The sequence below is a fragment of the Pelophylax lessonae genome (assembly GCF_965119305.1).
Source record: "Pelophylax lessonae genome assembly, chromosome: 3".
NCBI classification, from domain to species: domain Eukaryota; kingdom Metazoa; phylum Chordata; class Amphibia; order Anura; family Ranidae; genus Pelophylax; species Pelophylax lessonae.
In genome coordinates, this window is record NC_138770.1 from 93578444 (window position 1) to 93601879 (window position 23436).

Sequence of the window (23436 nt, forward strand, 5' to 3'; positions counted from 1 at the left end):
GAGTACCAGATGTTAAATGGTTTTTCCACTCAAAAAGTATGTTTCAGGTCTGAGAGGACACTAGCAGGCTGGTTCACCCACTGGCTTCCTAAACTTTTCAATGAAACCAGTGGTGCCATTTTCTAGCTGGATGTACCAGCCATGCTGTCTTCTTCAAGGAGTTGTAATGCATAACTTAAATCAAAAAACGTGGGTTTGCAAAGGTTCTGTGGTGAGTAATGTCTGAAAATTTAAACTGCACACCAACATCACCAGAAGTATTTAAAGTGGCTGTAATCCCTTACATATACCCAGTGCAGTGACTGGCCTCAGGTGATGCACCAAGATCAAACAAATCCTCCTACATATACTATATTATCAAAAGTATTAAGACGCCTGCCTTTACACACACATTCATTTTAATGGCATCCCGATCTTAGCCTGTAGGGTTCAATATTGAGTTGGCCCACCCTTTGCGGCTATAACAGCCTCAACTCTTCTAGGAAGGCTTTCCACAAGGTTTAGGAGTGTGTCTATGGGAATGTTTGACCATTCTTCCAAATGCGCATTTGTAAGGTCAGGCATCCCAAAGGTGTTCTATCGAGTTAAGGCCAGGGCTCTGTGCAGGCCAGTCAAGTTCCTCCACCCCAAACTCGCTCATCCGTGTCTTTATGGACCTTGCTTTGTGCATTGGTGTGCAGTCATGCTGGTACAGGAAGGGGCCATCCCCAAACTGTTCTTACAATGTTGGGAGCATGAAATTGTCCAAAATGTCTTGGTATGCTGACACCTTAAGAGTTCTCTTCACTGGAACTAAGGGGCCAAGCCCAACCCCTGAAAAACAACCCCACACCATAATCCTCCCTTGATCAAATGATTTGGACCAGAGCACAAAGTAAGGTCCATAAAGACATGGATGAGTGAGTTTGGGCATGGAGGAACTTGACTGGCCAGCATAGAGTCTTGGTCAAACCTTCTCATAGACACACTCCTTAACCTTGTGGACAGCCTTTCTAGAAGAGCTGAAGCTGTTATAACTGCAAAGAGTCTTCCTTCTTAGGGATAGGCTGTTTGGCCACCTGATTGGCCAGGGTGCAATGATGTTACTCTTGAGCATGTACATGGAGTCACATCATCATGGCACAGAGCCAAGTGGTAATTAAGCTGCGCATGCACCAATCAGTGTACATTAACGCTGACAGGCAGGGAGAAGCACTTATGACAGAAGAGACCAATAGGGTTATGACAGAAGAGACCAATAGAGTCTCTTCTATCATAAAAATCCTACCTGTCAGAATTTTTTTTCAAAGTCAATTGCACTATAGGCTGGCCATACACAATGTAAATTTCAGCCAGTTCCTGAAGAACAAGCCAAAATTGCTACATGAGTGGATCCATTTGACCTTTCCTGTCCGACATGCTTCACTTGAAAACTGAAGAAGCCTGATGAAAGATTTTGGCTGAACAGCTGCTTCATCCAGTTAGATGCAGCAGCTATTTGGGTATTCTAACAGCTGGGCTTTCACAGCAGGAGATTTGTCCACTCACACTGTATAGCATGGACTTGAAGAAACAGAGAAATTGGAGAAAGTTCAAAGGTAATGAAACATACCGACGTCTTGGAATGAGATCTAGTTAAAGTGGTTCTAAAGCCTTAAGATTTTTCATCTTAAACCTTAAAAAACCTTACATTAGGGTGAGAAACATTTAGTGCTTCAGCCCCCCTCCCCCCTTTTTCTTACCTGAGCCCGATCCAGCGATGTGCACAAGAGCAGCGGCTTCCTCTGATGTTTCCCTCCTTATTGTAGAGATTGATAGCAGCGGGAACCATTGGCTGTGCCATGGGAGCAGAGGGGCGAGGCCTAGCCCCGCTGTCTGTGTCAATGGATGCAGCAGGACTGGGGAGCGAGCATGCACAGGTGCCCCTATGGAAAGCTGATTTTTGTGGGGGCAACTGCCGAAGAGGAGGGGCCTGGAGCGCCGGCAGGAGACTCCAGAAGAAGAGGATCTCTAAAGTCAGTATAGACATGTTTGTTTTTGTTATTGTAAAAAAAACAAGGCTTTCATAACACTTTAAATATAATGATTTGGAGGGGGGGGGTGTAGGGTCAGCTAGACCTACTAAAGGAGATAAACCTGCACTTCCTGTCCTCAGAGACACAACAGAAAGTAAGTGGAAAACTTTCAAGAATGAAGGAAATCCCACCTATGACAACACTGAAACTGATCTTTCTGATGTTAGATTCAACCTCACATTCTGTCCGATAAGTGGACAACAAGACAAGCAGAGAGGGATAATCTCCCTACATTCTAATCAGAGATTCAGACCTTTCTTTGCTTTACTCAAAACGAGAAAAAAAAATTTGGCTAGACAATGGCCTAAAACATACCACCAAGGCAACAAAGGAGTGGCTCAAGAAGAAGCACATTAAGGTCATGGAGAGGCCTAGCCAGTCTCCAGACCTTAATTCCATAGAAAAGTTATGGAAGGATGAGGATTCCTCAGTCCCCCACAGTCTAGGGCACTGCAATTCCCAGCATAGCAGGCTGCTATTTCTCACTGAGGCAGCCCACTATGCTGGAACTTGCAATGCCCTCTGTAGGGGACTGAGGAATGACAGCCCACTATGCTGGGACTTGTAGTGCCCCCTGTAGGGAACTGAGGAATGACAGGCCGCTACACTGGGACATGTAGTGACCTCTGTGGGGAACTGAGGATTCCTCAGTCCCCCACAGTCTAGGGCACTATAAGTCCCAGCGTATCAGGCTGCAATATCTCAATCCTGGCACTCCAAATGCCTGTGTTGCGCTGCATCAGTTTCCCAGACCCCACACACACAGCACGAGGAGACCACAGAGGCAGCCTGCTCGTCCCTGGCTGCCTTACACTGAGCTCTTCCCCACCCTCCCCTTACCATATCAATATCCTACAGGCTGGTCCCCCTCTGGAGATTGGGCAGTATGTCTCTCTACCAGGGCCAGAAAAAGAGAGGTAGAACAAGTTGGGACAAGAGGAGGAGGTTACATCCTCCTCCTATTTTTTGGCCTGTCCGATCACTTCATTTTGTCAGGGTGGGCATCGGGCAGGATTTCCCCATGTAAACCACAGATTTTACCACCCTTCCCCTCCTGGTGCTGTCAGGCAGCTGCTTAAGTTGCCTATGGCTTGCACCGGCCCTGCTCATGGTGTCCCTTCTGCCTGGGGGCAGTGCCGGTCCCCTGAAAAATGCCACCCAAGGCATATGCTTTGTTTGACTCGTAGTAGATACTCCCCTGGCGCTCGCCTTGAAATCCATTCGCTAATTTAGAGCATATACCAACATCCTGCAACCAATCGCGCACATAAAGCCATCAATGAGCTTGTTTCCATTGGCTGCTGGAGGCTTGCGATTTTAGCTGCATGATTAAAATTAGCCTGTGTGCTCCCAGCTTTTTCGTAGCTTACAAAAAAAAAAAAAAGTGTTCATAAACCATTATGTTCGCTTACTGGTGGCTGCTGCTCTTAATGGAGTGTTCCTTTAAAGTGGAGGACAAGCGCTCATTTGTAATAAGCGCTATGTTTAACTACAGACTTTTTTCATTAAGTCCCGCTTAGCGATAAATGGAGTGTTGTTGTGCAACAGAAGCAGGCGTTCCAACTTTCACGGGCACTTAGCATTATTTATAACCCTAACCATGCCTAAATTGTTTTTTTATTTTAATGTACGCTCTGTTACAAATTTAATTTCAAACTGTTTGAATCAGTCTGTAAAAAAAGATTTGATTATACCTGGGTGTTCTGGAGCCAGCTCTCCCGTATCGCAGTAATCTGAGTGATAATTGGCTGATTAGGGGCCTGACACTCCATCTCTGCCTCAGTTGCCACGGCGACGGAACAGCAGCCGATATATATGAGGACTTCATCTTTTTCCACTTTAGGGCTGAAACGAGAGAGAGGAAGGGAGGGTGGAAGAGGGGGGTAGGTGTCATCAATCTTAATGAAATGCAATTATTTTTGCTCTTATTAATCATTGGACGCCATTAGCTTGTGGCAAGTACAGGGCGCCATTTGTCAAAGTTTGCAAATTTCTGTAATTTTGTTTCCATTCTTTTATCGTTTATTTGTTTTTTGCTGATCTGCAGCCTGTACGAGGCCGACACATGTGCTAAAATATATGACGCCGATTTCTGGCTGTTTAGCCAAATCTGCTGCTGAACACAAAACAACATCCTGTGCTGATAGCCGATTATTAATAAGGAGCTGCAAATGGCAGTGGTGCTGTACAAAGTGCAGTACTCAGGGCACATAATGGAGTTCTATGATATGGTGATCAGAAGATTAATTCTGATTGGTTGCTGCAGGTTACTATGTAAAGCAACACTCACCTTGTAAAACAAACCAATTTTAAATAAAAATGCAAGGCAAAACATTTGTGTATACATATAAAAAAAAAACATTATAAATAAATTTTTTCCCCTTTTTTTATAAGTGATCATGTCCCCCCTGTTCTCAGCTGCATGAGGAGCTCAGAGAGCTAGGGGAGGAGAAACAGCAGCACACTGATCTCCCCAGTGAATGTCTGTGCAGAGGCTGTTGTCAGGACACGATTGCTAATTGGAGAAAAGCAGGCTAAGTTCCCAGCACAACTAGAAAACTGATCAGGCTGTCCTCTCAAGCCTAGTGTGGTCAGTTTTTAGTAGGAAAGCAGAGGGACTGGCCGGATCACCAAGGATTCCACACAAAGGAAACAAAACAAAGATAACAGGAGACTTTCTCATACAAGTACATGGAACAACAGGCAATAAAAATAATAAAATAAATATCAGGAATATAAAATATTGGGTTTACATATTCTTTAAGCTGGCCATAAATGAACATTCATACATACAGTATCTCACAAAAGTAAGTACACCCTTCACATTTTTGTAAATATTTTATTATATCTTTTCACGTGACAACACTGAAGAAATTACACTTTGCTACAATGTAAAGTAGTGAGTGTACAGCTTGTGTAACAGTGTACATTTGCTGTCCCCTCAAAATAACTCAACACACAGCCATTAATGTCTAAACCACTGGCAACAAAAGTGAGTACACCCCTAAGTGGAAATGTCCAAATCAGGCCCAATTAACCATTTCCCCTCCCCAGTCTCACGTGACCCGTTAGTGTTACAAGGTCTCAGGTGTGAATGGGGAGCACGTTTGTTAAATTTGGTGTTATCGCTCTCACTCTCTCATACTGGTCACTGGAAGTTCAACATGGCACCTCATGGCAAAGAACTCTGAGGATCTGAAAAAAATAATTGTTGCTCTACATAAAGATGGCCTAGGCTTGAGGGTGTGGAATCATCCATGACAGCCATGGTAGACACCGTTAATGACCAAGTTGAAGCACACAAGGAAAACGTCACAGAACATCAATGGCTTCAAGCCAAAATCGCAGACCTGGCGCAGGAAAGAGCGCTTGGCCACCCCCACCTTCGTGATATCCTGGCTGTGATTGGTCCAGTCTCCAGCCTGGACCAATCATCATCCAGGTCATTCGATCGCTGACGTCACAATGGGGGCGGTGCCGGTGCATGCATCAGTCACTCACCGTCACCGCCGCTCAGAGGACGAGGGAGAAGCCGCTCACCTTCCCGCCGCCGCCGCCGCAGAAGAGGACGAACTGGATCGAGGAGGGGAGAACCCGCCGCCGCCAGGTAAGTGCATTAAATTGAAGGGAGCATGCACGCTGGTCTCTGCATTGATTGGGGGACAATGCTGTGGGCACTCTGCAATCATTGGGGTACGATGCTGTGGCACTCTGCAATCATTGGGGTACAATTCTGTGGCACTCTGCAATCATTGGGGTACAATGCTGTGGCACTCTGCAATCATTGGGGTACAATGCTGTGGGCACTCTGCAATCATTGGGGTACAATGCTGTGGGCACTCTGCAATCATTGGGGTACAATGCTGTGGCACTCTGCAATCATTGGGGTACAATGCTGTGGCACTCTGCAATCATTGGGGTACAATTCTGTGGCACTCTGCAATCATTGGGGTACAATGCTGTGGCACTCTGCAATCACTGGGGTACAATGCTGTGGCACTCTGCAATCATTGGGGTACAATGCTGTGGGCACTCTGCAATCATTGGGGTACAATGCTGTGGGCACTCTGCAATCATTGGGGTACAATGCTGTGGCGCTCTGCATTGAAAGGGGCTCGCACGCTGAACTCTGCATTGATGGGGGCACGGAACAGTGTTCATTGCATTGAAGGGGGCACGCACGCTGAACTCTGCATTGTGGGGGCACAGCACAGTGTTCATTGCATTGAAGGGGGCACAGCACAGTGTTTATTGCATTGAAGGGGGCACAGCACAGTGTTTATTGCATTGAAGGGGTCACAGCACATTGTTCATTGCATTGAAGGGGTCACAGCACAGTGTTCATTGCATTGAAGGGGGCACAGCACATTGTTTATTGCATTGAAGGGGGCACAGCACAGTGTTCATTGCATTGAAGGGGGCACAGCACAGTGTTTATTGCATTGAAGGGGGCACAGCACAGTGTTTATTGCATTGAAGGGGGCACAGCACAGTGTTTATTGCATTGAAGGGGTCACAGTACAGTGTTCATTGCATTGAAGGGGGCACAGCACAGTGTTCATTGTACTGAAGGGGGCACAGCACAGTGTTCATTGCATTGAAGGGGGCACAGCACAGTGTTCATTGCATTGAAGGGGGCACGCATGCTGATCTCTGCATTAAAGGGGGCACGCAGGCTGGTCTCTGCATTGAAAGGGGGCATGTACGCTGGTCTCTGCATTGAAAGGGAGCATGTATGCTGGTCTCTGCATTGAAAGGGGGCATATACCATCTCCTGTACCATGACCTGTGACATGCCTATACCATATCTGTGCCATGCCTATACCATCTCCTGTACCATCACCTATGCCATGCCTATACCATCACCTGTGCCATGCCTGTACCATGACTTCAAAGTCACGCAATTTTTTACTGCGTTTTTTGGTGCGAAGCAATACCTATTACATTTTTCTTTTTGCGCCCCCCCAAAAATTTTGAGCACCAGCCGCCACTGACACTAATCCCTGGATCAACCCCTCTAGACCTCACCATTGATCGTATATACAGAGTTCCAAAGCCACCTTTTTTATCCCAGCAAGTTCCTCGTGATACCCTGCTGAGGGTGCACTTCTATCACATCAAGGAAAATATCCTACAAAAATCTAGACAGCTGGGCCAATTCCCAGATCTGTACTCCAACATCCAGATATTTGCAGACCTCTCCAAGCATACTTTGGACATGAGGAGGCAGTTGTCCACAATAACCAAAGCCCTCCGAAACCATAACCTCCCCTATAAGTGGAAACACCCCTCCAAGATACTGGTGGATAGGGATGGCACCTCTCATGCTATCACCAACTTGCAGAGAGGCTTGGTACTATTGCAATCCTGGGGCATCATACCTGAGGTCCAACCTCCGGCGGGAGCCAAGAAGTCTCCAAGCAGAGTACCACAGCAGTGGCATACAGTGCCCACCCGTGATCCAAGAGAAGCCTGATATGGCACCGCAATACTCCTTTATGATTCACTACCTTTCTATGTTCTTTTCAGTTTTTTGTGCACACTGGATGCTAGTCCGCAACGGCGGGCATGCCTAGAGCCGATAGGCCTGATTGGCTACTTGACTGTTTACCCCCACCAGGAGACGGCTACATACGCCACAGTTCTCCACTTTGTTTGGTCTACATATGTTGTCCTCATTGCTGGACTGTTTTGTTCTTTGTTCCTTCTTCTCCCCGCAAGCAGGCACCTCCACCACTCCTACGCTGCATGTTATGTACCAGCTCACCAAGAATCCTACCTACGCATGAGACAGTGGCAGCTTTCAAGATCCCTACAACTTCCCGGTAACCAATGGACTCGGAATCATCTGGACTCCTATGGCCATCTTGGCCTCCACCTTGAGGCCTCCGTAACTGTGAGTAGCTACACCACACGCAGACCCTTAACCTTCAGGGATGGTTAAAATCCTGTCAATGAACATTAATGGCTTAAACCACCCGGCCAAGCGGGCCTCACTATGGCGGACTGCGACACGACACCAGGCGCAATAGATTGTTTGCGTCCAGGAGACCCATTTTTTGGATTCCCATGCACCTACCTGTACACACCAGAACTTTCCTACTGTCTTCATGGCTTCCTGCCCCAAAAAGAGGAAGGGGTTATGATTGCGATCCATAAGTCACTGGACTTTTCACACATAGCTACCATTGCTGATCCCAATGGGAGATATCTTATCTTCGTCTGCACCATCGACAGCCTCACTATGACTATAGCCACAGTATACGCCCCTAATATCCGTCAACTGCGGTTCCTAAATCGCACTATAAAATCAATCAGGAATGCACAAAAGGGCCCTTTGATACTGTGTGGGGACTTCAACCTACCGCCGGATAGACTTTTTGACACTTCAGCAGAATCTACTAGACTGCGGATGTCCCTACAGGGATTCATACACAAGAATGAACTATTTGATGTGTGGCGGTGCCATCATCCCTCTGATAAGGAATTTTCTCACCACTCTGCGGTTCATAATTCTTATGCACGCATAGATGTAATTTTAACTGATAGAGCAATTTTACAGAGGTCCGTGGACTCCGAGATAGCCCCTATCACTTGGTCAGATCATGCCCCCGTCATGATCACCTTTAATATCTCCCCCACCTCCCAGGCGCCCAAACCTTGGTGTGCAAGGGCTGATGTCCTTAAGTCCCCGACGAACGCGGACAGCCTTAGACGCTCCTTATCGGAGTTTTTCCAAACAAATGTGGGGTCGGTATCGGGATCAGCGGTCCTCTGGAATGCCCATAAGGCATTTGGTAGGGGTATATTAATGCAACTGCAACATAGAATGAACAAACAAAGGTCGCAAGATATTGACAGGCTCACACGGGAGATAGTGTCATTAGAATCCAGGAACCAGTCTACACCCACGGTAGATCTTAAGCAGCAGCTGGTGGCGCTTAGGCAGGAACTCAGGAGTCACCTGTTTGGCTCTTATGAACGTAATCTCCAGAAATCTAAAGCGAAATATTACGCCACTAGCAACAAGGCAGGCAAGCTCCTTGCCGCCAAAATAAAAGGCCAGCGTCTTAAAAGTAGGATCACCTCCCTTAAACATCCTTCCACAGGTGCTGTGCTCCAGGACCCCAGGGACATCGCAAACGCGTTTAGTACATACTACGACACCCTTTATAATCTCCGAGCAAACCAATCCTCCTCACCCACACCAGAGCTCATAAATGCCTTTCTAGACTCAATCACACTTCCCTCCTTGACCCAAGAGCAATTGGCCCACCTTAACGAGCCCTTTACGGTAGAGGAAATACTCTCTGCAATTGTGTCCTTACCATCCGGGAAATCACCCGGCCCGGATGGTATGATTAACGAATACTACAAGCAACTTAAAGACATACTAGCCCCCCACCTATGCTCAGTCTTCAATGAGGCTGCTTCCTCCTCATCATTTCCTTCGGAAATGCTTAAAGCCACTATTATTACCCTCCCTAAACCTGGGTAAAGAACCTGACGCCCCACAGAACTTCCGCCCGATATCGCTGTTAAATACAGACGTTAAAATATATGCCAAGACAGTAGCAACTAGATTAATGCAGTACCTGCCACAGCTAATCCATAAAGATCAAAGGGCTTCACAAAGGGAAGACAATCAGCCGATGCGACGGCTCATCAACGTCATTCACTCCGCCCGCGCCTCTTGAACGCCTTCTCTACTCCTCTCTTTGGATGCGGAGAAGGCGTTCGACAGGGTGCACTGGGGGTACCTGCGTGAAGTGCTCAGCCGTTTTGGCATTGTGGGCAGGATGCACTCGGCGATAATGGCACTTTATGCCAGCCCTTCGGCCCAAGTACTGGCGGATAACACACTCTCTACCCCATTTTTAATCACAAATGGGACGAGACAGGGGTGCCCCCTGTCTCCTCTCATCTTTAACCTGGCTATAGAACCTCTGGCCCAGAAAATTCGCTCGGACCCCAAAATTGCTGGAATCCCGGTAGGCCCCCAAGAACAACGCATAAGTCTATTTGCGGATGATGTCATCCTTATGGTATCAAACCCATCCACTTCCCTACCGCGAATCAAACAAATTCTTGCAGATTTCGGAGATATTTCTCTGTATAAAGTTAATGAGAATAAATCGTATATCTTAGACCTCGGGGTGGACGGCACTACCAGAAATTTCATCGAGCGTTCGTTCCCATATAAATGGTCGGACTCGGGTGTAACTTACCTGGGGATTAAATTAACCAATACCACTAATAACTTGTTCCAGGCCAATTATGCCCCCTTTAAGTCCCAATTGTCTGAGGAACGCCAGTCCCTCTCCAAGTTTGAACTTACTTGGTTGGGGAGACTGGCAGCCTTCAAAATGTGCATCCTGCCCAAACTGCTATACTTGTTCAGATCCTTGCCTATCCCCATTCCCATGTCTTACATAACTTCACTTCAGCGTATGGTCTCCAGATACCTCTGGCAGGGCAAACGTGCCAGATGTGCAAGGAGTTTTTTAATGAGATCTACCGCTGTGGGCGGTGCAGCCATGCCGAACCTGATAGACTACTACTGGGCCTCTCTATTATCACAATTGAGAACTTGGTTCCAATCGACCCCTGACAACATTTGGGGCACTATGGAACAGGCTGCGACCTCGCGTTTCGACCTTCTTTCCTGGCTCTGTAGTAGAAAAAGAGGTGCGGGTCTCCTCAAACACCTATCGCCAACTGTCAAAGCATCAGTGCTGGCATGGCTACACTTGACGCACACCAAATGGAAAGATGCCCCGCTTATGGAAGTTGTCCTTCCGATCACATGTGTCCTCCAGATAACCCCGGATATTGATCTGTCTGCTTGGCAACGCACTCCCCCTATTTACTTGCACAACCTCTATGGAGATGGCACCTTGAAGCCCTTCCTACAGCTAGCGGAGGAATTACATATAGAACACATAGAATGGTTCAGATATAAACAAATTTCTTCCTGCATTTCTCATAACTCACAACTAAGAGCTAGAATTCCCGTGCGGGCCTGGCATTATCTCATGGCACCTCACCAAACCACGAAAGGCATCTCGCTTTTTTACCCTCTGCTGGGTGAAAAGGACGTGCTTATTAAAACACGGCCTATCATGAAATGGGAACTGGATCTGGGGGAAAATTCTCCCCGTCCCAGTGGCAAAAAGCACTGACCTCGAGCTACAAGGCCACGTTAAGTGCATCTCTAAGAGAGCTCCACCTCAAAATATCCCTCAGATGGTACCTCACGCCATGTGTAATAGCAAAATTTGCCCCCTTGGCCGATTCCACCTGCTGGAGAGGCTGCGGAGCACAGGGCACCCTCAAACATATTCTGTGGGAGTGCCCTCCCATTCTTGCTCTATGGGAGGAAGTGTTTGTGCTGATGTTCAAACTTATTCAGATACCAATAACGCCATCCCCTGCCCTAACTTTGCTACACTTGTCTATTGACCGAATCCCTCTAGCATTGTGGAAACTTGTAATTAACATACTATTAGCTACCAAAATGAATATCACTAGACGTTGGAAAGATGTACACCCGCCTTCCCTAGTGGAGGTGATCCATACCACACAACTGCATAAAACGTTTGAACTTCTAATGGCCCCTTCCCATTAAAGGTACCAAAAAGAGCTAACGTGGTGGAACCCGTGGACGCAATGGTACTCTATAGTCCCAACCCCATGATTGTATAATCTGTAGATGATACTAAGATGTGCCACTAGAGGGCACCAGAGTTACATGTGTCGTGATTGTAGTTATCACTCTTGCTGATGCTGTTAATGGAAATGTTGCTTCCTGTTTCATCCTTGCCTTTTTGTTTGAATGCATAATTATGTACCGTGCCTACTTGCTTGCCTTATTTCCCCTTCCTGTTAACCTGTTTGTTTGACAAAATGCAATAAAAACCATTTGAAAAAAAAAAAAGATGGCCTAGGCTATAAGAAGATTGCCAAGACTCTGAAACTGAGCTGCAGCATTGTGGCCAAGACCATGCAGCTGTTTAACAGGACAGGTTCCACTCAGAACTGGCCTCATCATGGTCGACCCAAGAAATTGAGTGCACGGGCTCAGCGTCATATCCAGAGGTTGTCTTTGGGAAATAGACATACTGTATGAGTGCTGCCAGCATTGCTGCAAAGGTTGAAGAGGTAGGGGGTCAGCCTGTCAGTACTCAGACCAAATGCCGCACACTGCATCAAATTCGTCTGCATGGCTATCATCCCAGAAGGAAGCCTCTTCTAAAGATGATGCACAAGAAAGCCCACAAACAGTTTGCTGAAGACAAACAGACTAAAGACATGGATTACTGGAACCATCTACTGTGGTCTGATGAAACCAAGAAAAACTTATTTGGTTCAGATGTTGTCAAGCATGTGTGGCAGAAACCAGGTGAGGAGTCCAAAGACAAGTGTGTCTTGCCATCAGTCAAGCATGGTGGTGGGAGTGTCATGGTCTGGGGCTGCAGGGGTGCTGCTGACACTGGGGAGCTACAGTTTATTGAGGGAACCATGAATGCCAACATGTACTGTGACATACTGAAGCAGAGCATGATCCCCTCCCTTCAGAGACTGGGCCGCAGGGCAGTATTCCAACATGATACTGACCCCACACACACCTCCAAGATGACCACTGCCTTGATAAAGAAGTTGAGGGTAAAGGTGATGGACTGACCAAGCATGTCTCCAGACCTAAATCCTATTGAGCATCTGTGGGGCATCCTCAAATGGAAAGTGGAGGAGTGCAAGGTCTCTAACATCCACCATCTCCATGATGTCATCATGGAGGAGTGGAAGAGGACTCCAGTGGCAACCTGTGAAGCTCTGGTGAACTCCATGCCCAAGAGGGTTAAGGCAGTGCTGGGAAATAATGGTGGCCATACAAAATATTGACACTTTGCGCTCAATTTGGACATTTTCACTTAGGGGTGTACTCACTTTGTTGCTAGTGGTTTAGACATTATTGGCTGGGTGTTGAGTTATTTTGAGGGGACAGCAAATTTACTCTGTTATACAAGCTGTACACTCACTACTTTACATTGTAGCAAAGTGTCATTTCTTCAGTGTTGTCACATGAAAAGATATAATAAAATATTTACAAAAATGTGAGGGGTGTACTCACTTTTGTAAGATACTGTATGTATGTATATATATATATATTCTGATTTTTAAAGCTAAAGTTTAGGTATGGCAATTTTTACATAGTTACAGCTTGGAAACCTTAGAATCGATAAATTTTGAATCAGTAACATTAAAAAAGTTAGATTGTTTTTTATACACATTGATCTTATATTTAATAATAATACGTTTATTCAAAATATGCAAAGTGTTCTAATTAATAAAAGTAGTATCTTACTTTCAACATTTTACTATTTACAATACTGTGCAGAAGTTTTAGCCAGCTGAGAAAAATCTAATGTCAAGTACAAATGCTTTAAATTTGTATCTTTTACTCGTTTCTTTTTATCAATTTAACACTTGCAAAGTGAATGAACAAAAGAAAAATATCCATCAAATGATTACAATGACTCAATAAATCACCTTTGACTAAACAAGAACAGCAAAAACAGCATTAATTCGAAATAGTACACTAATAACACACAGTCTTTGATTTCAACAATATGTTTACAGTTCAAATTTCGAATGGAATTCTATGTAAAATTTGAGTCAAATTTCAATTTGAATTTCGGATATTCTGACAAATTTAGTTTAGTTATTCAGAGAATGCCATAAAATTTGTTTGTAATATAATTCGGCGATTCAAATACTGTATATCTGAATCTCCAAATAACTAAAAATGTGTTTGAATATTTATTCGGAATGAAACAAACCACACATGTCTAGAAATTAAACAACAAAGGCATTGTAAGATAAACTTAGTTGATTATATACATTTATTGTTGCAATATCATGCAATTCCACTAGTCAGACAGTCCATACATTTTACCTTTACCCCTTCACAACTAAGGCTAAAACAAATGTTAATGCCTAAGCCCAATTCTGCAACTTTGATATGTGTTAGTAAAATAACTAATTTGTACATCCAGGTGGTTTATACCTTGTTTTTTTCAGGACAAATTGGGCTTTCATTTGGTAGTAAATAGTAATGGATATCTCCTGTTTTTTTTTTTTTTGGCTGTATATTTCTTGTTACTACCATAACTTACCACCAAAGAACAACCCAAAATAAATTCTCCTGCTCCTAACTATTTCAGCGATAACACATATGCTGTTCTGCCTCTCTTGGGGTCCACCAGACCCGCTGATTGACATCGCCTCTAGCCAATCACAGCACAATCGCGCCTTTGGAGGCGCAATCGCGCCATCTAGTGCGACCTACAGGTACATTGTTTCGCGCAATAGAGCCACACTGCCACAGTAAATACATGGCGGGCGGTGAGCAAGTAGTTAATGAGCATTTAACCCTTGAAAATTGGACTTTAAATTATATCTAAATCTTAACTTTTTTTTTTTTGATAGAGTATAGTTTATGCTTTTGCCATGTGTGTGCCATTGGGGAAATTTCCCCTCAGTTCACAGGAAGTTTGAGGAAATCTCTCAAAATTGAGGCCTATTCTTCTTTGTTGTCACTGGTACAAATGTCCCCATTGGAAGATTTCCCCTTTATTCCTCTTCTGGTGACAGCCAAAAATCATTCTACCTCATTTTCAAGTTCAGTGACCATGGTCACCAGGACAAAGTGGGTAAATTTCATCAGTGGGGACAGAAATACATAACTGACAAGGGTTCTAACCTCCTTGCCATTCGATCCAAAAAACGTTTTAGTTTTAAAAATATTGACTGCCAAAAATGTTTCCTCCATGTCATGGCAATCCAATGGGTTTAAAACAAGCTCATAGCTGCGATAAAATATAAAATTCCTGGGCTTTGATGTAGAAGAGATCATGGGGCTGTACAGCCGCCCAAAATTCCCTCCATACAGGCAGCTTGTCAGACTCCTGGTGATAGTAAATCATTTAAGTAAAAAAATTGCAAATTGAGTTTAAAAAAATAATATAATAGAATACATAAAAAGAACAAAAAAAAAAAAAAAGAAAGGACCACGCAGCTACATTTGCAAAAATACATGTACCTAGGGATTGCATGCGTATGTAAACACCATTTGTGCAACACATGCTGTAATAGGGATCGCAGTGCATACCTGAGTAAGAAGGATCACTCTAGTGTCATTATTTACAATTACAGTAAAACCTTGGATTTTGAGCATAATTTCTTTCGGAAACATGCTTGTAATCCAAAGCACTCATATATCAAGGCGAATTTCCTCATACAAAATAATGGAAGCTCAGATGATTCGTTCCACCACCATGTATTCATAAGTCCTTCAGTTTATAGTCTATATAAAAAGATTATGGCAATGTGATAGGTTGTGTAACCATAAAATGTCCATCCACAAATGGCGCCTCCACAAGGGGATTAGAAGCAAAATCCAGCAGGAGCTTCAGAGTATAAAAGAGATGAGAGGAGCCCCTAAGTGTAGAAATATGGTTACATTTAATGAAGGTTCAACATTTAGGAACTCACATGGTTGTTGATTAAAAGAGGCACATCTAAGTATGCAGGCATCTGGGGTAAAGCTGTTCATAGACCATCCTCCGCACCACCAGCTCTTACCGCCATCAGTTTACAGTCGTGACCGGGAAGACTACCCCGCAGTAGAGTGATCTGAAAGCGAGGCTTAAAGCACTCTTGGAGCGCAGTGTGGAAGGGATGACATCAATGGCGGTGCGGAGGATGGTCTATGTGGACCGCTTTACCCAAGATGCTTGCATATTTAGATGTGCCTGTTTTAATCATTAACTATTGGAGTTGCTAAATTTTGTACATTCATTAAATGTAACCATATTGCTACACTTAGAGGCGCCTCTCCTCTTTTATACTCAGTTGTGACATGCCACTACTTGTATATCAAGACATCGCTTATTTATCAGGTTAAAATTTATAAAAAAATTTAGCTTGTCTCGCAAAACGCTCTCATACCAAGTTACTCTCAATCCAAGGTTTTATTGTAACTCTAAACCTGGCCTCATACTAGTAGAATTTTGTTCAATTTTTTTGAGCACTGTTCTGGGAGGATGTGCCACGTCCCGGCGCGACATGTCACCCACCGTGTCCATAGGACACGGTGAATGACAAATCACTTTACCAGCAGACTGCCAGTTCCAGGTGACCGCTGTGGTCAATCACAGCAGATCACATGACAACTGTACACAATGAATGGCTTTGATTCATGCCTTTCATTGTGCACTATTGTGATGAACTCTGTGATTGGTCACAGTCATCACATACAGTGCATCCGGAAAGAAGTCACAACACTTCACTTTTTACACATTTTGTTATGTCACAGCCTTTTTCCAAAATGGATTAAATCTATTATTTTCCTCAAAATTCTACAAACAATACCCCATAATGACAATGTGAGAGAAGTTTGTTTGAAATCTTTGCAAATTTATTAAAAATAAAAAACAAAAAAAAATCACATGTACATAAGTATTCACAGCCTTTGCCATGGCACTCCTAATTGAGCTCAGGCCCATCCTGTTTCCACTGATCCTTGAAATGTTTCTACAACTTGACTCCAACCACCTGTGATAAATTCAGTTCATTGGACATGGTTTGGAAAGGCACACACCTGTTTATATAACATCCCACAGTTAACAGTGCATGTGAGAGCACAAACCAAGCCATGATGTCCAAGGAATTGTCTGAAGACCTCTGAGACAGGATTGTATCGAGGCACAGATCTGGGAAAGGGTACAGAAAAACTTCTGCAGTATTGAAGATCACAATGAGCACAGTGGCCCCCATTATCTATTATATACATTTGGAACCACCAGGACTCTTCCTAAGGCAAACCGCCTGGCCAAACTGAATGTTTGGGGGAGAAGGGCCTTAGTCACAGAGGTGACCAAGAATCTGAGGGTCACTCTGACAGAGCTCCAGCATTTCTCTGGGGAGAGAGGAGAAACTTTCAGAAGAACAACCATCTCTGCAGCACTCCACCAATCAGGTCTGTATGGTATAGTTGCCAAACAGAAGCCATTCCTCAGTAAAAGGAACATGACAGCCTGCCTGGAGTTTGCCAAAAGGCATCTGAAGGACTAAAACCGTGAGAAACTAAATTCTCTGGTCTGATGAAACAAAGATTGAATAGCAAGCCTCATGTCTGAAGGAAACCAGGCACTGCTCATCACCTGGCCAATACCATCCCTACAGTGAAGCATGGTGGTGGCAGCATCATGCTGTGGGGATGTTTTTCAGTGGCAGGAACTGGGAGACTAATCAGGATTGAGGGAAAGAGGAATGCAGCAATGTACAGAGACATCCTTAATGAAAGCCTGCTCCAGAGCATTCTGGACCTCAGACTGGGGTGAAGGTTCATCTTCCAACAGGGCAACGGCCCTCAGCACACAGCCAAGATAACAAAGAAGTGGCTATGGGACAACTCTGTAAATGTTTTCTAGTGGCCCAGCCAGAGCCCAGACTTGAACCCGTTTGAACATCTCTGGAGAGATCTAAAAATGGCTTGGCACCGACGCTCCCCATCCAACCTGATGGAGCTTGAGCGGCCCTGCAAAGAAGAATGGGAGAAACTGCCCAAAATAGGTGTGCCAAGCTTGTAGCATCATACTCAAAAAGACTTAAGGCTGTAATTGGTGCCAAATGTGATTTTTTTTTTTTTTTATAAATTTGCAAAGATTTCAAACAAACTTCTTTCACGTTGTAATTATGGGGTATTGTTTGAAGAATTTGTGGAAAATAATGAATGTAATACATTTTGGAATAAGGCTGCAACATAACAAAATGTAGAAAAAGTGAAGTGCTGTGAATACTTTCCGGATTCACTGTAGTACAGACAGGGCCAATCACAGCCCATTTGTACCATGTGATTAGCTGTGGCCAATCACAGCTACTCACAATAGTAAACAATGAATGAGCAGTTTTCATTCAGAAAAATAAATTGTTGCTTATAACTGTAAAATTCACAGTTATAAGCAGCAATCTACTTTCCAATAAAGGGTTAATTTGGGGGATATCTGTACTGTCAAGTTAAAGGCAAGTCCCCACATCTCAGGAGAAGAGATTATGGAAAAGAGGATTTCTAAGTGCCTCAGAAAAATAACACATAATACAGTATATAAAAAAAGCACAATTTTTTTTATACCAAAATTTAAAAATATGATTCCAAGAGGACATATAATATTAACACTGTAAACATGTAATATAACTGTTCTGTGCCACCAATGCGTGGTATGTTGTATATGGATTAACGTGTTTTGCCCAAAAGGGGGACTTCTTCAGAATCCTCTTTTCAGTGTTGGTAAGCCTAATAGCTAAAATATGACCAAAGAGTATCACCAATTTATTGCACAAAGCGTAAAGGGGGGGGCAACCAGAAAGGGACAACCCTGGTTCCAATGTGGCTCAGGAACCTGGGTTGTCCGTTCATGGTTCCCATTTGGTCCAGCCCATCAGACCTTCGCTGTGCAGTATACACCTACTGTTTCCCATCTGGACATTCTTATTCATATTTTTGCTATTTTATTAGTCTATTACATCACTCTTATACCAGATCCATGTGATGGTGTTTATCTGTTGGCAATTCTTCCTCTTCTCTAATGATTATTTATATGCTTTTGGACATATACTTCCTGGTTACACTATGTGCGATAGATTGGTGATACTCTTTGGTCATATTTTGAGCTATTAGACCTACCAACACTGAAAAGCGGATGCTGAAGAAACCCCCCTTTTGGACCAAACACATTTATCCATACACATCATACCACGCATTGGTGGAACAGAATGGTTATATTACATGTTTACAGTGTTGAAATTATATATCCTCCTGGAATCATATTTTTTAATTTTGTATAAATAGAATTTTTGTTGTCTTTTTATATACTGTATTATGTGTTACTTTTCTGAGGCACCTAAACATCCTCTTTTCCCATAATCTCTTTTCCTGGGGAGATGTGGTGACTTGCCTTAAACTTACCATATTTGTAAAGGGCAGTGATGCCGAACCTTGGCACCCCAGATGTTTTGGAACTACATTTCCCATGATGCTCATGCACTCTGCAGTGTAGTTGAGCATCAAGAGAAATGTAGTTACAAAACAGCTGGGGTGCCAAGGTTCACCATCACTGGTATAGGGAATAGTGCTAGATTTTTGCTACAGGGTTCCCCCACCTAACTAGATATCTGTGCTGTCCTGACATTTTTGGGCCTCAAGAAATTAGACAGGCTGTCAGTACATCATTTTTATTTAATACTAGGTAGGTTATTTGGAGTTCTGCTTTAAGGGTTCTGTTTCCAGTCTTTTACTGCACTTATATGTTTCTGTGTTTTAAAAATGTCCCAAAACAGGTGATAAAATGCTGTAGGATCCATCTGAACACCCTATGATAGGTGGGCTTCACTACCCAAAAGCATGGTGCACGGTGGAGTGGAGCTACTTGTGGAAGTGTCTGTCACAATGGCTTTGGCCCCAACTTTCTTAGGTGGGTCCGTTTGCTTTACCAGGCTCCTGTTGCCAAGGTTGTGGCTAATGGTTGGCTCTCAGACACTTTTAAACTTACTAGAGGCATTAGACAGGGCTGCCCCCTATCCCCCCTTCTATATGCACTGGCCACAGAGCCCCTTGCAATTTCTATTAGGGACAACCTGTTGATACTGGGCCTGCGTGCGGGCGATCTAGAAGAAAAGTTGAGTATGTACGCGGACAACACCCTGCTATATTTAGCAGACTCAGGTCCTTCTCTGGCTGAGGCACTGTGTACAATTGAACACTTTGGCTCATTTTCCGGGCTTAGAATCAACTGGGGGAAATCACAGATTCTCCCGCTTGATCGTGCCCCCCAAACTGAATTACAGAACCAGTTGCCCCTCCAGAGGGTCAGCAGTATAAAATACCTTGGGGTGCAGGTGACTAGGGGACCCACAGATTATGTCTCTCTCAACATAGAACCTCTCTTTTCGCTGATTAAATCCAAAACACAAATATGGGCCCGCCTCCCACTGGGCGTGCTAGGTCGTATTAACCTTGTCAAAATTATACTCCTCCCCAAAATTCTATATGTATTGTGGCACGCTCCAGTGTATATACCACTAAAATACTTTAAAATTATAGACGCAATTCTCAAGCCGTTTGTATGGGGTAAGGATAGACATAAATTGGCGTGGTGTCTGCTTAAAAATCCCACTGACTTGGCTGGCACAGCCCTGCTGGATTTCAGTCTGTATTATTTAGCATCCCAACTATCCCAATTATTTCATATAGATAAGACTGACAAGCAACGCTTCCTCCTACTTTTGTGTCCCAGATGGATTCAACTGACAGCGGACCCCATCTGTGCTATAGCTGTGGGAATGGATGATGGCTCCAGGATGGGTGGACGTGGTTCCCTCTTACATCACTACAGACAGATTTGGAGACTTGCCTCTGTCAAATTAGACATACATGCATATAACGACTACACACCCCTTTGGTATAACAAAACGCTTCCAGAATTTCTGACAGTGCCTGACTCAGAGGTTTGGTGTCGAGAGGGAGTTTATTTCCTCTCAAACCTGATATCTGCGGGCTCACTGAAAACATTTGATGCCCTGAAAGTGGAGTTTACCCTCCCTAATCGTATGCTTTTCCGGTTCCTACAGGTCCGTCATGCTCTACACGCTCAATTCCCAGACTCCGTGCATCATCTCTCTCGCAATCCTCTCATGGAGATGGTCGAAAGCGAAGATCCCCAAAAATTAATATCTAAATTTTATGACATGCTGCATACCCCTTCCTCGACTAAACTAGCCTATGAAGTTAAAACGCGATGGGAGGGGACCTGGGGAGCCTGGAGGATGGTGACTGGGGAGAGGCACTAGACACATGTACTGTAAAGTGGTCTCGCCCAAATTGTCGGATAGAATGACTCAAATGTATATTCTCCATCACACGTACCTCACGTCTGTGCACCTAGTTAAATTCAATCAGAGCCAGTCCAATACCTACCTACTGTGCCAGTTGGCACCAGGCACGTTCTACCTCCTTCTGTGGTCCTGCCCCTACGTTCAGGGCTATTGGAAGCAAATGGTGGATTTCATACACGACAACATGGGGTCCCCTTTGACCCTGGACCCCAAATTATGCCTACTGGGCATCTTTCCGGATGCCGATATCAATAAACACACAAAAGTTTTTCTACATGAAACGCTTTTCTCTGCTCGTAAATTGATAGCTAATTTCTGGATGAGGCAGACCCCCCCCCCCCCCCCCCCCAGATTTCCAGACTGGAAGGCTGACGTAACTAACACTCTACCCTATAAAAAATTAATTTATATCAATAGGGGATGTCCTATTAAATACAACAAAGTCTGGGACCGCTGGCTCAATGTATCTGACATGTGTGTAGTGATGGTGACCTTACGTTCCCCCTCCTGAGTGATTCTTGCCTCAGCCTGACTTACGCAGGTCATGTTTTCTTTACCCCACCTGTTTATCACTACGTGACATGATTATACTCCTTGCAAACCTAGATGTAACTGCTTTCCTACATTCTTTCTTTGTGCCTTATTTTGATCTCCTGATATCTTCTGTGTGTATTACCTGGTTACTGATTGTACTGAACTATGCATCTGTACTTATGCTTGTAAACTCTACTTTATGTAAGTTTTTGTTCTAATAAAAACGTTTAATTAAAAAAAAAAGCATGGTGCAGAAGAGGAGACGGGACAGGATCAGAAGCCACATAAGCTGTTTGCATTACAAAGCATCACTATAGAGATCAAAAGTGGCCTGCAGGGGGCCATCAAAAATGCTTTAGAACCCTTTTTTTTTTATAGAGATGTAAAGGGTTAGGACCTCTGATAGGATTTTATTATATTGTTTATTACCACTGGAAAACGTTTCCTCACTTCCTCTGACACCCTGATAAGGTAATAACAAAGGTCCTGCATTGTAAGGGGTGAGGTCAAAGAGCTGTGACCAGGGGAACAGCCGCATGAAAAGGAGGAAGTCTGCGGGAGGGAGGAATTAGGGGTGCATATTAGGGGAATTAGGGGTGCATACTACCTTATCCATCATCCTCTAGGCAGGATCAGCTATTAAAGAATAGGTTACCCTAACATTTAATATTCCTGTTATGTGCCTGCTGTTGTCAGAACCCAGACTTGAACTTGGGACCTCTGCTGTGTCTGGCAATGACTCTACTTGCTGAGCCATCTGGAATGCTGGACAGTTCACTGGACAAATTCTTGAATGATCCTGCCATGAATCTTCATGACCCTAAACCCTTTGCACCTCCCATGAACTTCCTGATTTAAGCCATGTCTCTGCACTCCCTGGTTGCCAGAATATTGTGCCTTCTCCAGCCAATATCTCGCTTGTCTCTTCGCTACCATTCTTTATCGACATTTGGCTTGTTCCTCGACTTCGCTTCTGCTTAATCCCAACCTGCAACTACTCGTTACCGACCTTGGCTATTCCTTGACTACATTTCTGCTTGATCCCTACCTGCTATATCTGCTATTGGACCCTGGCTTGCTCACCTCCTGGTGGGGCGATCCTGAGGACCGCAACCTGGTGCTAACACGAGGAAAAAAATCCATCTCCACCACTCGGAGCTCTGGTGAACACCGGTTAGTACTTAGATTCCGCACCTCAGGTGAGCCTGCGTCATCTGCCTGGGTGACCTGCCTGTGTTCCTATTCTGCAGGTTCCTGTGTGAGCTTCCACTGCTATAGCTACTGGTCTTCGAGCCTGACCCCTGATCGTGACAGCTGTACTATGCCCTTGTACGAGAAAGTCTCCTGTTCTTTGTATTGCTTCCTTTGTTTGAAATCCCTGGTGTTCCTACCAGTCCCTCTGCCTTCCTAATAAAAAACTGACGACACTAGGCATGAGAACACAGCTTTCTCTAGCTGTACTGGGAATTAAGTGTGCTCGTATGCCCCCCGCAAATCGCCCCTCCCCCCCCCCGGCACAGCCATTCAATGGGAAGACCAGTGTTCTGCTGTTTCCCCGCCTCCACCTCTCTAAACCCCCTTATGCAGTTGAGAACAAGGGATATGTGATCACTTAAAAAAGGGGACAAAAAAAATATTTGTAATGTTGTTTTTTATATGTATACACATGTGTACATGCAAATGTTGTGCCTATAATTTCTATTTTAAACTGAATGGGTTGGTTTACAAGTGAGGGTTCACATATACTTTAACCATTGCAATGGTTCCCCATCCTCACTGCAAGGCTTAACTGCTTATTTTGACTAGGAGATGATGAATAAAGTGGTATGCATCCCTACTTCCTCACTGCTGTGGGCTTTCTTCTCTTCATGCAACCAGTCCCCTGGTCACAGCT

At 44.4% G+C, this 23436-nt stretch overlaps 1 protein-coding gene across 3 annotated transcripts in view; it reads right to left on the minus strand.

The window, feature by feature from the left end:
• The window catches only part of PKHD1 (PKHD1 ciliary IPT domain containing fibrocystin/polyductin), a 1006139-nt gene that overhangs the window by 728275 nt on the left and 254428 nt on the right, over nt 1–23436 (minus strand). For all 3 annotated transcript variants that reach the window (XM_082249887.1, XM_082249888.1, XM_082249886.1), the window contains exon 35: nt 3749–3899. In XM_082249887.1, coding sequence (XP_082106013.1) covers nt 3749–3899 — 151 coding nt within the window. The remainder of the gene's footprint in view (nt 1–3748; nt 3900–23436) is intronic.